At 40.2% G+C, this 14,216-nt stretch overlaps 1 protein-coding gene across 9 annotated transcripts in view; it reads left to right on the top strand.

Moving 5' to 3' along the window:
- Positions 1-13,772, top strand: part of RAB3IP (RAB3A interacting protein) — a 40,366-nt gene extending 26,594 nt beyond the window's left edge. For 3 of the 9 annotated variants that reach the window (XM_014538713.1, XM_014538710.1, XM_014538700.1), the window contains 5 exons: positions 2,724-2,852; positions 4,110-4,222; positions 10,167-10,266; positions 10,350-10,419; positions 13,496-13,772. In XM_014538713.1, the coding sequence (XP_014394199.1) occupies positions 2,724-2,852; positions 4,110-4,222; positions 10,167-10,266; positions 10,350-10,419; positions 13,496-13,620 (537 nt within the window). In that variant the 3' untranslated portion in view covers positions 13,621-13,772. Of the gene's footprint in view, positions 1-2,723; positions 2,853-4,109; positions 4,223-10,166; positions 10,267-10,349; positions 10,420-13,118 lie in introns of all 9 variants that reach the window. The other 6 variants (XR_001361901.1, XM_005856749.2, XM_005856750.2 and 3 more) reach the window with 6 other exon arrangements.
- The last annotated feature ends 444 nt before the right edge of the window (positions 13,773-14,216 follow it).

Raw genomic sequence — 14,216 nt, 5'->3', positions numbered from 1 at the left:
GGGATGGCGCTGTCCCGCCCTGCCTGCAGTATGCAAATTAGCCGCCATCTTTATTGGCAGTTAATTTGCATATCGCGTTGATTAGCCAATGGGAGGTGTAGCGAAGGTATGGTCAATTACCATGTTTGTCTATTATTAGGATAAGCCTAAAGGACCTTTACAACCAGTCGATCGGTTGCTATGATGCGCACTGACCACCAGGGGCAGAAGCTTAACACAGGAGCTGCCCCCCTGGTGGTCAGTGTGCTCCCACAGCCAACCTCCCACGGCCGGCCAACCTCCTGCAGTCCCTCCCCCTGGCCAGCTGGCCCCGATCAGCCCCAACTGGGGCTGGCTGGCCAACCTCTCGTGGTTCCTCCCCCTGGCTGGCCTGCCATCCCCGATTGGTCTCCTATAGGTCCCAATCACTGGCCAGGCCGAGGGACCCTACCTGTGCATGAATTCGTGCACCGGGCCTCTAGTAAGTATATAAGTTCTTTGGCTTACCTCTTCTTGTCCCCCCATCATTTTTTTTTAAGCTGTATTTAACATTGGTGAATTCAAGTCCATTAATCTTTAAGAAGCTATGTGTGCTCATTCAGTTAAATTTTTACATGGAGGCCAAGACTTTATTAAACTGAATAACAAAGCTTGTTACATATTTTAATTGAATTATATTTTTTTTAGTTATCAAAAGATGCTATGAGAGAGAAGTTAAGTACTTGTCAAATCTGAATGTAACACAATATAAAATTCACATTGGTTTCTGTTAAACATTTAAGAAACTTTTGTTAGTCATGACCTTAATTTCTTTTAATTTAAGTAGCTTTTTTAATTGCTTGGTACAACTTGTATTTTGGCTAAAGTTTCTGAATGTTTGTAATTTCAACCTTTTTCCTGTTATTTACACTGACAAAATTGAAATGTTTTGTCATGAAATATTTTAAAGTCTTGTTTTTAGTTTATGAAATTCCTTAAAATATGGATAGGCAGTTTATAACTTTAAAATAATAACTTTTTGCTTTCCATCTGTATCCTGTATCCTAATGTTTTGTGGAAAACATATCAAAACATTAGAATACAAAGTTTTATTAGACAAAGTAAACATGTACATTTGACCTGTGTACATCTTAATAAAAGATATAGCAACCCAAAAGAAAGTGAAACATATGTTTCTGTAGAAAATGTGGTGAGAGCGTTCAGTCATGACAATTGCAACATTTAAATCATGGGTGAGTGAGGCGCACCCACGTGCACTATGCAAGGCTTTGGGAGCGGTCACTTAGATGTGAACTTGAACTTTTACCAGTGCTTTGCTGTGTAATCTTATGCAACTTACTTTATCTCTCTAAGCCCCAGTTCCTTTTCTATAAAACAGAGATCATAATATCTATCTCATATAGCTGTGAGTATTAAATGTTTATGAAGTGCTTACCATAGTTCCTGGCAGTGAGTCCATTTTTAATAAATAGTTTAAGCTATTGCCTTTAAACTAGAATCTTTCCTTAGAGCACCACTTACCTGTTCTGGCATTTATATTCCTTAAAGCAGCGGTTGCCAACTGGTGGTCCGCGGACCACTGGTGGTCTGTGAGGTCCGAGAGGTTGGCGACCGCTGCCTTAAAGGGTAAATTTGACAAAGAAAATTAATTTGAAAATGTAAGTATTACTTATCTGCTAATATTTTTATCCTTTTGCTTTTAGCTTTGATTCAAGGAATTTATGGATTGGGATGAAAAAGTGTCACAGATTGCCATTATCCATCGTAAAAGAAAGTCTGTAGGATAGGTTGGATACGCTCAGCCTTTTGTTACTTTCCTGTAGACACCTGCACCTCTGACTCAGCTATCCTAGAGGTCAGAGGTGTGTCAGGGCCTCACTTATAGTGTCCAATGCTTCTGGACAAGGGCACCTCAGACTTGCAGGAGGCTGAGGGACATGACTCTGTTTGGGTGGCTGAGGGTAGGTACAGCTTTGTGTGCTCACAGGTGGTATTAAGCTGGATTAGGAAATCTGTAGTGAAAAAATACTTGAGGAAAATTAGTTAAAAGGGAGGAGGGAAAGAGAGGGACAACTGGAAGAGTGAATAGGAAGGCCAGTGCAAATCTGGATTATTTTTGATGATTCAGTTGGTCGTTACTGGATATTCATATACCAAAAAAGATATCTAAATAAATGTTATATTTCAAGCTAGTCAATTTAGGAGGCTTATATGTGTGCTTCTTTTAGTCTTGCTGCTTATACAATAAACATTATGGAAATTCCTTTGGAAATGCCCTCAGGTAATATTAGAACAATTAGCATAATTTTTAACCCCAAACTTCTGGTTTCGAAATTTAGTCAGTCTTACTTTATGCAAACATTTTATTTAATTAACTAGAGTCCAAATTAATTTTTGATTATTTTCAGAAAAGACTTGTCATCATTTTTTTTTTATATTTAGGACAGTGTGCACATGTATCTTAAGAGGAGCTCCACATTAATTTTTGGGAGGGATAATGATAGCATCATTAAATACCATAGTGGGTACATTGAAAAGGGCCAATTAGTCATGTGGGAGTTTGGATTTTTTTAAAAAGAAAAATTGTTACCAAGTATTATAACTAATCAAGAATGGTTCAGTTTATTATTTTAAATGAAGAGTATTTCTTTTTCAGTAATGTTTAAATAGGTTTTGGTTGTATAAAGTAATTTTATATTTGTACTTTTTAACAAGTTATTTTGTGTTTTCTTTTGGTTTGCCAGGCTGACTTGTCTCTGTATAATGAATTCAGATCTTGGAAGGATGAACCCACAATGGACAGAACATGTCCTTTTTTAGACAAAATCTATCAGGAAGATATCTTTCCATGTTTAACATTCTCCAAAAGTGAGGTAATTTAAAAAAAATTTAATAGAATGCATTAGGTATTCCTGTACCTTCTATTAAATCACGTTAATATATTTTAATAACTCTTATATAAATAAGTTTTTATAAAATGTCATGTTTTACCATTTTTCCTATTTCATATCAGGATCATAATTTCTTGGCATTCAAGTGCTTTTCTTATTTGAGCAGAGGATCATTCACACTGCAGTGTGTGTTACATTGGAGTAAAGTATTAAATATGTGTTGGGGGTAGGGCTTATTCTTGATTCTCAGTCCAGGCTTCAGTGTAAGGGAACTTCTACACTCTAAGATATTCGTTGAGTTTATTTGTACATGATAAAAATTATATTCAGTTTCTTCATCTTTAAAGTGGGGAAAAATGCCTTCCTTGTCTATAGCATAGGGTTGTTAAGAGGATAAAATGAAGTGAATGAGGTAGATAGACAAACACTTTTTAAAAATATAAGGCCCTATACACATGTAAGATCATAATTTTAACTTGTTTGGGGAAGGTATATATGTAAATATCATGCCAATCAGTGTTTAAGATAGTTAATCCTAAAAGTCTTATTTATGTTAAGTCTTTAGAGGATTTAATGATAACATCACTTGTAAGGAGATGTTAAGATGAGCAGTAAAACACTTGATATGTAGACGTGTTATTCATTGTGGCTCTGTGCCTGGTTTTAGGTAGGCCATTCAGTATTAATAGTTTTGCCACACTGGAGTTTCACTGCCTGTTTCATCTGTTGTTTATTAGTTGCTACCATCTCCATCTGGGCATTTAATATTTGATAATTCTGTTAATTCTTTTGTAGACTCTTATACACATAAATGCATGTTCAGAAAATATATAGCTGTTATTAGTATATATTGCTGAGTTATGAATGGCCAATATTAAAAATTGCATATATTTAGCAAAATAAAACATTACAATGTTCATTTTGAAGTTGCATTAACAGTAGATGTTAATTGTGAGGAAGGTTGAACAGAGATTGGAATTAATGCCTTTAATCCTCTTCCAGATAATGAGAAAAGTTATTTAGCTGTAACTGAATTGCCTTTCATAACAACGTTTGAATTGTATAAAAGAATTTAAACCAAGGTTACGTGGTTTCTTTCCTCCACCACCACCCCCCCCCTTGGCTAAGGCCAAGCTAGTGGAACTTGGAGAAAGAATTTTAAAAAATAAGTTGACTGTAGAATACAAATTTGATATTTTTCTGCCAGCATAATGTCTAATACTTTTTTTTTTTTTTAAGTTGGCTTCAGCTGTTTTGGAGGCTGTGGAAAACAATACTCTAAGCATTGAACCAGTGGGATTACAACCTATTCGATTTGTGAAAGCTTCTGCAGTCGAATGTGGAGGACCAAAGTATGTTTTCAAAACCTTGTCTTGTGGAAGATACTGAGTTTTAAAATTTGTACGTGTTGTAGTTATTTAGTTTTTCTAGTTTTAAATGTGGTTAAATGTCTTGTCAGTTTTCTATTTAGAGCCTGTGCTGCTCAAGCACAAATCTCCAGACAGTGTGGGATATAGCATTTCAAATTAGAATCAAAGAGGAGCCCTTTTAATTACAAAATTATACATATACTAGAGGCCTGGTGCATGGATTCCTGCACCAGTGGAGTCCCTCGGCCTGGCCTGCGGGGATTGGGCTGAAACCGGCAGTCTGACATCCCCTGAGGGGTCCTGGAGTGCGAGAGGGTGCTCTGCAAAGTTGCTGTCACTTGGCAGCTCCTGTGTTGAGTGTCTGGCCCCTGGTGGTCAGTGTGCGTCATAGCTACTGGCCAGTCGACTGGTCGCTTAAGCTTTTATATATATAGACTAGTGGCCTGATGCACGAAATTCGTGCACGGAGACGGGGATTCCCTCAGCCCAGCCTGCACCGTCTCCAATCGGCGACCCCTTGAGGGATGTCTGACTGCTAGACATCCCTCTCATAATCTGGGACTGCTGGCTCCTAACCACTCACCTGCCTGCCTGCCTGATCGCCCCTAACTACCTCTGCCTGCCTGCCTGATCGCCCCTAACTACCTCTGCCTGCCTGCCTGATCGCCCCTAACTACCTCTGCCTGCCTGCCTGATCGCCCCTAACTACCTCTGCCTGCCTGCCTGATCGCCCCTAACTGCCCTCCCCTGCCAGCCTGGTTTCCCCTAACTGCCCTTCCCTTGCAGGCCTGGTTGCCCCCAACAGCCCTCCCCTGCGGCCTCATCTCGCCCCAACTTCCCTCCCCTGCCAGCCTGATCTCATCCCCAATGGCGCTCCCCTGCAGGCCTGATCTCGCCCCCAACTGCCCTCCTTTGCCGGCCAATTTGGTTCTGATTGGTCGGTTTCTATGCCAGTCAGCGTCAAAAGCTCTACCTCCCAGGCAGCCATTGGCTCCTCACAGTTCACCCAGATTTGGTTCTGATTGGTTGGTTTCTATGCCAGTCAGCGTTAAAAGCTCCGCCTCCTAGGCAGCCATTGGCTCCTCACAGTTGACCCAGATTTGGTTCTGATTGGTCAGTTTCTATGCCAGTCAGCGTCAAAAGCTCCGCCTCCTAGGCAGCCATTGGCTCCTCACACTTCACCCAGATTTGGTTCTGATTGGTCGGTTCCTATGCCAGTCAGCATCTCTGGGCCTATCGACAGGGCCTGATCAGAAAGGTGGGGCTGATCAGCAGCCCCCGTGGAGGCCTGGAGAGAAATGGAGGCGCGGCTGCTGGCCCAGCCCAGAATGAAAGAGAGAGGCAAGTGCTGATCAACAGCTGCTACACAGGCTACGGATCAGACCCTGCTTCTCTCTTCAGCCTCTCTCCAGGCCTGATTTGCAGCCCCCTCAGCAGTCAGTGCTGGGTCACCACGCCTGCAGCCGCAGCAGTCAGTGCTGGGTTGCCACAGCAACCCAGCGCTGACTACAGGACTGACTTCCCATTGGTTGAGCCTCTGGTCGTGACGGACCCAGGGTTTTTATGTATTAGGATGTTAGGGATCCAGGTAGACCAGGTGTTTGAAACTTTTTCTTTAAAACACATGTCATGACCCATTAGTTGATCATGAAGTCACTTTAGTGCAGGGGTGGGAATCTATTTTCTGCCAAGGACCATCTGAATATTTATAACATCATTCACTTAATAAGATTTACTTAGTATAAATGTATGTCGCTATGGAAAAGGTCTTAGATTTACTGAATTTTGAGTCCTGCCTGTGGTTGTCTTGGCAGTGCCACACCAAATGATTTCCTGGGCTTTATATGGCCCGTGGGTCGGACATTCCCCACCCCTGCTTTAGTGGGTTGTAAGTAGAATTTTTGTTTGTTATACATACAGGGTGTCCCCCAAAAATGTATACACACTTTGGTGAATGATTATAAAGTCAGTGTTTATTAACGTACAGTTCATTTTCAAAATTTAAAAGAATCTATTGAAGTGAATAATTTTTTTAAATCAATGCCCGTTTTCAAACTGATGACCATTCTGGTCCAATCACTGCTAATAATGTGAAGCAATGGAATCACAAACATTAAGAAATCACAAACACTAAGAATCATTTCGTTCAGTATTTGTGCACCCTCAAGTCATTGACTGTTGTCACTTTTGTATTGTAAACTTTGTCTTTTATGTGTCCCCATAAAAAAAATGTCTAGTGACACTTTAGGATAAATTTCTTTGTTCAAGGCTTAGTCAGACTTCACCCATTATTTCAAATCAGTTAAACCTGAAAAGGAGTGAAAATTGAGTTCTCAACTGTTTAAATGTGTATACATTTTTTTAGGACAATATATATATTTGTATGTCCTCGGTTTCTGTGTAAAATATTTATTCCCCAGGGTTACCATCAAAATTAGTTTGGGAAGACAGCGATTTAGACCAAATCTTACCAAGCATGAAAACGACTTAATTAGCCCTCTCCTTTCATGCTGTCATAAAGGATTCTCACTTTGGTAAATAATCAGTTCTTTCTTCCACCCATGAGAGATTCTGCACTTATAAATCCTTAGAGGTTAGACTCCCGCATTTCACAGCAGGGCAGGCTTTTTTCATCCAGTCCGAGGAGGAACAAAGACTGAAATGAACAGGACCTAGAACCTTTGGCACTGCTGTTTAAAAAGTGACTTGGAAGATTTTGAGGAAGCTGCTGAGTTGGTGGTTTAGAACTAGATTAATATAGGGTACTGGAAAGGTCGTAGAAGGCAGTAAGTGACTCTTGTCTGGGTCATTTTGAAGGTACAAGAGGAAAAAGCTGCTTGAGATTCACCATAGGACTGGTTAAAGCCTATTGTGGGAGGTGTATGATTTATCCTGTTCCTCTTAATGCAAATTACAGTCTTATTAGGATCACATAGTGCTGGTAGTTGGGTAATCATTTGTGGAGGGACTTAGTCATGCCTTCGCTTTGTGAGCTGCATATCCACCTAGAGTTGTGTCCTGTTCTACATTTCCCTCTGTGCTACACCTGTAGCACTGTGGCCTCCGAAACTGGGGAAGGTATTTACGTTCTTAAATTCTATGCCTCCACAAACACTCAGGTGTTTGTGATCATTAAAGCGAGCAGTTTTGTCCTGACCGGTTTTGCTCAGTGGATAGAGCGTCGGCCTGCAGACTGAAGGGTCCCAGGTTTGATTCCGGTCAAGGGCATGTACCTTGGTTTCGGGCACATCCCCAGTGGGAGTTGTGCAGGAGGAAGCTGATTGATGTTTCTCTCTCATCAATGTTTCCAACTCTCTATCCCTCTCCCTTCCTCTCTGTAAAAAATCAATAAAATATATATATTTTTTTTTAAAAAGCGAGCAGTTTTGTGCTTTTAAGGTCTGTGTTATAACTTATTTTAAATATAGTATATAATAGTTTTTATTGTAAAATTTTAAATTCAGGCTTGCATAATATATCACACATGTGCAATGACAAATGAGGATATCAGTTAAAGTGGATTTATATAGTATTTTAGTAAAATAGTTATGTAGATCAGGAAGCAGTTTACATAGTTAAGGATATTGTACTTGTGGGAATAGGGCCAGAAACCCATTTTTGTTCTTAGTCCATATTGTGTGGGAAAACACTTGAAGGCAGATACTGTCTTCTTTTATGAAATGTGAAGTGTGGCCTTGGCCAGGGCTGTCCTGGACAAGGTTATGAAGTGAATGGTAGGGCACTATGGGAGTTTTGAGGAAGGCAGGGAGTCCAGTGGTGGTGATCAGGGGCTGTTCTTGGAGGGAGGGAGATTTGACCTGGGGTTTTGAAGCATAGATGGAATTTGGATAGGAAAAGAACAATACATGTGACTGAAAGCCTTGAACCAAGGAAATGGTGTGTTCAGAGGGTGGCGAGTGTATGGAGAGGAAAGATGTGACAAAATCTAAAGAAAGAAAATTTAGGAGATGATAGTAGGGGATGGTCGAAGACAAAGGACTTAGAGATGACTGACTAGAAGAATGATGTGGTCTTTGGGGAATGAGTAGGAAGGGCTCTGCTTAGGGGAAGGTGATAGGTCTGGGTTTAAACATGTGGACATCGCAAGTGAAATGGCAAGCAAGGATTTGAAATCTTGGGACACAGCTGTTAACAGATACTGAAATAGTGTAGCAGCATGTTAACAAAACATTGCAGTTGGAGGTCGGAAGACTAGGCATTGAATCCCAGCTCAAATGAAAATATATTGGCTGTGATAGTTTACAAATGGCTTTACAAATGAGATAAGTTGAACACTTTATTTTAAAATTTGATATTTAAAGTCACTGTAGCAGAGCCTTTCAAAATTAGACAAAATAGTAGTCAAACAGGTATATTCTCCTTCCAGAAGGATAGTGTATAAATTGATTTTTATCAGTTTGATGGTACTTTTTTTCTCTTGTGTAAATTATACTTTTTGAAGTTCCAAAGGCTTTCAACACTTGTGCCTTAAATTTCTTGATCTTCTATCCTCCCCGAGCTAATAGTTTAGTGTTTTTAAAAAACATTTTTATAGATCATTAAAGGAATCCTATATAATAAAAAGCTAATATGAAAATTGACTGAACGGTGGAACGACCAGTCACTATGACACTCACTGACCAGCAGGGGGAAGACGCTCAATGTAGGAGCTACCCCCTGGTGGTCAGTGCACTCCCACGGGGGGAGCGCCACTCAGCCAGAAGCCAGGCTCATGGCTGGCGAGTGCAGTGGCAGTGGCCAACTGCCGGCTTAGGCCCAAGGGCTCCCGGACTGCAAGAGGGCGCATGCCGGGCTGAGGGACTCCCCACCCCCCCCCAGTGCACAAATTTCGTGCATCAAGCCTCTAGTTTACTAATAAAGGAACAATGAGGCAAAATTTCTTTGAAAAGATAAAAATTATTTTGTGATTGGAATGGCCACCTCCCAAATTATCCTGTGTTAAATATACATTCTTCATGTGTTTTCTTATATGGAGACACATTTTTGTCATTTCTTATAAGTATAGCTGAAATTTAATGTTTATTTAATATATTTTTCTTTACTATTTAATTTGTAATGTCATATAAAATGCTGTTGGCCATTTTATTTTACTTAGAGCTACAGTAATTTTGCATTGATAGGGAGCAGTAGTTGTATTCAACCAAGCTCCTAACTTACTAGAGGGATAGCTGAGCTGCTGCAAGTCCAGCCAGATAGACAAGTCAGGTTCATCCTGAGCAGTAGAGTGAGTGACAGGTGGTCTGTCACTTAACCAACAGCCAGAAACATGCTTGGTGCCAGGCACCTAAAGATGAATATGATACAGTTCCTGCCCTCAAGAGGTTTACAGCCTGATTCCAACCAAATTTAGATTTTATATTCTGTAAATAGAAAGGATGTATGTCTAAATGTAATGCACCCTTTATGTAATTGTTCAGAGTCAGTATTTTTGTATTCCTTTGAATTTCTCAGGTCTACCACAGGAAATGCATGTAAAAAACCAAACACACCAAAAAGTACCTTACCTGGAAGCTACTGTCCTGAAAGCAATTAGTAACATGTTCTGAGACTTGAGTAATCATCATTAGGTGTTTTTCCAACTCAGACAGAAGCTGAAGTTCTGATGGAAAGCTGAAAGCTGAAAGCTTCCTGTATCAGATTACTCCTATTTGCTTCAGGATAGGACATATATTAAAACATTTAGTTTTTATTTCTAGGCCATGGTTAATTTTAGGCTATTTAGCATATACTAGGATGTTAACCCCAAAAGGGGAGGGACTTGGTCTCTCTCATCTTGATAGCCCAGCATCTAGAACAGTGCCTGGTCCATAGTAGGTTCTCAAATATTTGTTTTCTTCAGCTTGTACAGAGGTAGGGGCAAAACGCCTTTAATTTTAAAAAACTAAAATGTATAATTCTTTTACAGAAAATGTGCTCTCACTGGCCAGAGTAAATCCTGTAAACACAGAATTAAATTAGGAGATTCAAGCAACTATTATTATATTTCTCCTTTTTGTAGATACAGGGTAAGTAATGTAATAATGAATTTTAATAAAGCTCACTGATATAAGACATTTGATATTTATGACATTTTCTCCTTTTGGCCTAGATCACGTCTGTGTGTAACTTTTTTACATACATTCGATATATTCAGCAGGGACTTGTGAAACAGCAGGATGGTAAGTTCTTTATTCATCTATAATAATAAAAGCATAATATTCTAATTAGACCGGACAGCCATGACCTTCTGGACATCATTCCGGACATCCTTCCGGATGAAGCTGCGGCGGTGGGGGCCGAGGCGGTGGGGGCCGAGGCAGAGGCGGTTAGGGGCGATCATGCAGGCAGGTGAGCAGTTAGGGATGATCAGGTAGGCAGGCAGAGTGGTTGGGGCGATCAGGCAGGCAGGCAGAGTGGTTAGGGGCAATCAGGCAGGCAGGCTAGTGGTTAGGGGCAATCAGGCAGGCAGGCAAGCAGTTAGGGGCAATCAGGCAGGCAGGCAGAGAGGTTAGGGGGGATCAGGCAGGCAAGTGAGCAGTTAGGGACATCAGGCAGGCAGGCAGAGTGGTTAGGGGCGATCAGGCAGGCAGGCAGGCGAGTGGTTAGGAGCCAGCGGTCCTGGATTGCAAGAGGGTGCAGACTGGGCTGAGGGACACCCCCCCACACACCCATGCACAAATTTCATGCACTGGGCCTCTAGTTATGAAATATTTATATAACAGTTCAGTAAAAAGTATAGGGCACAGTAGTGATGCTCAAATAAACTTTATTACTGGTATATTTATATTGAGTGTCTTATAGTTCTAATAAAATGTGTGGAGAATTGGGGAACAAATGTCTCTTTTAAAACATATTATGTTTAATCCTTATATTTGCTTCATTTTACTCTAATTTTGAGTTTTAAAGCAGGCTCAGTTTTAACTCTTAAGAGGTATAGATAAGCCAGCTGGTATGTGAGAGGAGTACAAAGCTCATTGAATTTACTCCTTAAGAGAGAAAAATGAGCAAACTCTGGATGTGGTCAGATTTATTTTAATTGGTGAAAACCATGAGGAGCTAGCAATTTTGTCCTGTATTTTCACATTAATAAAGCAGTCATGAAGATAATTCTGAATGGAATAAAGATTGCTATGTTCTAAATGAGCAGAAACAGGCAGATGATCTATCCAGGAGAGCCACCCTCACGCAGGTGTTTTCATGTCTTTCGTGGTTAATGATGGTTTTATAGCCCAGTGTCTTAAGTACCAGCATAAAAACAGATGCGCCTGACAGCTTTAAAGCAGCGCCTCATAGGTACACATGATTGTCTTAGACCAGAAGTCACACACATGGCGAGGACAAGGCCATGCCAGTTTTGTATGTGAAGTTGTGGGAAATTTTTCTCTTTATATATTTTTTAGACACTGAAAATATTTTTACACTTGAAAACTAATAAGAAGCCTTCTATTTTTATCAGGTAAACCAGTGAATCTTAATTCTCTGGAAAAATTAGTCATGCCCATAATAACGTAGTTTAGCATTTCTCAAGCTCTGATATACTAAAACAGTCATATTTAGTTAGAATCCCATATAATTAGATTTTAATGCCTAAAAGAATAAAGGTGAAACCTGTCTCTAATGTTAAATTTCCAAAGGCTGTGTAGCATAAAAATAGTCTTTAAGCTGTGCAATACTGTTTATGACTTTAATAAAATTGAAGTCTTTTTGAATCCTATTGGTGAATAATAGGACTTAAGCTGGAGAACAGATGATTTATGTTATGTTCAAGTGTCAAGCTTATTTTTTCTCCTTGTTAAAATGGGAAATATTTTTGTAGAGAAGGCTGAAAGATAATTTACTTTATGTAAATAGAAAGAATCATGAGCGATGGTGATAAAAGTAGTTTCTTCTCTGGTTTCTGTCACTCTTCTACTTGACAGTATTTGATGCACGTCATATACTGTGTGGGTTTGTAGTAAATAAATATTAATGTGAAAATCTGTTTATTGTCTGTGCCGGTGCCAGAAAGAATTTAGAGCAGTTAAAGCGAAAGTAGCGTCTCTCAGCCCTTGTATTGTTAACATTTTGAACTGGATAAGTCCTTGTTGTGGGGATGATCTTGTACATTGTAGGATGTTTAGTGTCCCCGGGCTTTACTCACTAGATGCCAGCAATGAAAAACGTCTCCAGGCATTGCCAGATGAACCCCTGGGGACTGACTCTCCCCTGGTTGAGAACCACTGCTCTAATTAGTCTAATCTGATCATATGTCAGGTTTTATAGTCTGAAATATAGAGCCATCTTTTTGCTACTTACAGAGAGGCTCACAAGAGTAGAGCTAATGGAAATTTACACATCACCCTCTACATTTGTTTTTATTTCTATTTGAGCCATATATAAAACTTTCCCTATTAGGCACAAAGAATGTTACTGAGTTCTCTGGACTGTCTTGTTTTCCTTTTCACTCTCTGTTAGTATTAATGAAAAGTGAAATGGCCAAGATGTAGCAGACTAGAGCAAGAAGATCTAGAAGTTACATAACTCTTGCATAACTGAGCATTGAGTGTAATTACTTACGAAGGCAACAGCATTGCCATTTACTCAGGACAGTGAAATGTACACCTTCTGTTGGGCTAAAGTGTGGCAGTCACTGATACATCTAACAAATAGTGGTAGTAAACGGCTGAGTACTGCTTATTTATTAATAAAATTGGGGTGCTCACAAGTATATGAAGAAGTTTGTGTGAAGCAGTGATGGAATGTCTAAGCAATTAGGTATGTCATTAGGAAATGCCAACAGGCATTTGAGTTAATCTTAAATTTTTTTCATTGAAATAAATTAAAAAATAATTAAGATGGTATTTTATAATTTATGTGTCTCTCTCTTCTGTTTGCATAGTTGACCACATGTTTTGGGAGGTTATGCAGTTGAGAAAAGAGATGTCACTGGCAAAGCTGGGATATTTCAAAGAGGAACTCTGATCCTCTGCCTGGGACCATGCACGAACCTTCCTGATACCTGGAAAATGGCTGAATATTTTCATGGTTACGTGATATTTATTTCCATGGTGTGGGCCCAGGACTTTTCCCCCCCTTTGCAAATTACACCAAGAAGTACTGTGATTTCTTTTAAACTGGCCTGTGCTGTGTTTGCTTGTTCTTTAGTTGAACACAATATAATGAATTACAGGTGTCCTAGTGATTGTAATTTATAGTCACAAAAAAAAGCTAAATAAATAAATACTAGATCAAATGTGTTTTTACTTTCTCTTCTAGCTCTGACACAGCATGTGGGGCCAGTTGAATGTACTGAATTACAGTTTTCAAACTTCCCAGCAACCTGTGGGAAGCAAAGAAGAGGGCTGAGTGGACAGGATCAGCTTCTGTCTCCACTAAGATGATTTTGTTTTTACATATTGGAATTCAAAAAAATATTTTATTTAAAGATACTTCTGTTTGAAAGTCAGTTTTAATCATTCTGTTCTTTGTAATTTAAAGAATCCCTTTATTATGGTGATTAATCCTATATAATAAAAGCCTAATATGCTAAGTGTCCGGTTGTCTGGTCAAAGTGTAATATGCTAATGATATGCTAAGGCCACTCAACCGCTCACTATGATGTATACTGACCACCAGGGGGCAGACAGTTGACCAACTGACCAGTTGCTATGACGTGCATGACCACCAGGGGGCAGACGCTCCAACTGGTAGGTTATCTTGCTGCTGGGGTCCAGCTGATTGGGACTGAGACGGGCTGGACATGCCCTGGAGCCCTCCTGCAGTCCCTCCCCAGCTGGCCAACCTCCCGCATCGCTCCCCTGCCCCAGTCGTGCACCCTCTCACAATCCGGGACCCTTAAGGGGATGTTGGAGAGCCAGTTTCAGCCCGACGGTGGAACGACCGGTCGCTAGGATGCGCACTGACCACCAGGGGGCAGACGCTCAATGCAGGAGCTGCTCCCTGGTGGTCAGTGTGCTCCCACAGTGGGAGCGCTGCT

The sequence above is a fragment of the Myotis brandtii genome, unplaced genomic scaffold (genome assembly GCF_000412655.1).
Source record: "Myotis brandtii unplaced genomic scaffold, ASM41265v1 scaffold1044, whole genome shotgun sequence".
Taxonomy (NCBI): Eukaryota; Metazoa; Chordata; class Mammalia; order Chiroptera; family Vespertilionidae; genus Myotis; species Myotis brandtii.
This window is presented reverse-complemented; position numbering and strand designations above follow the sequence as displayed.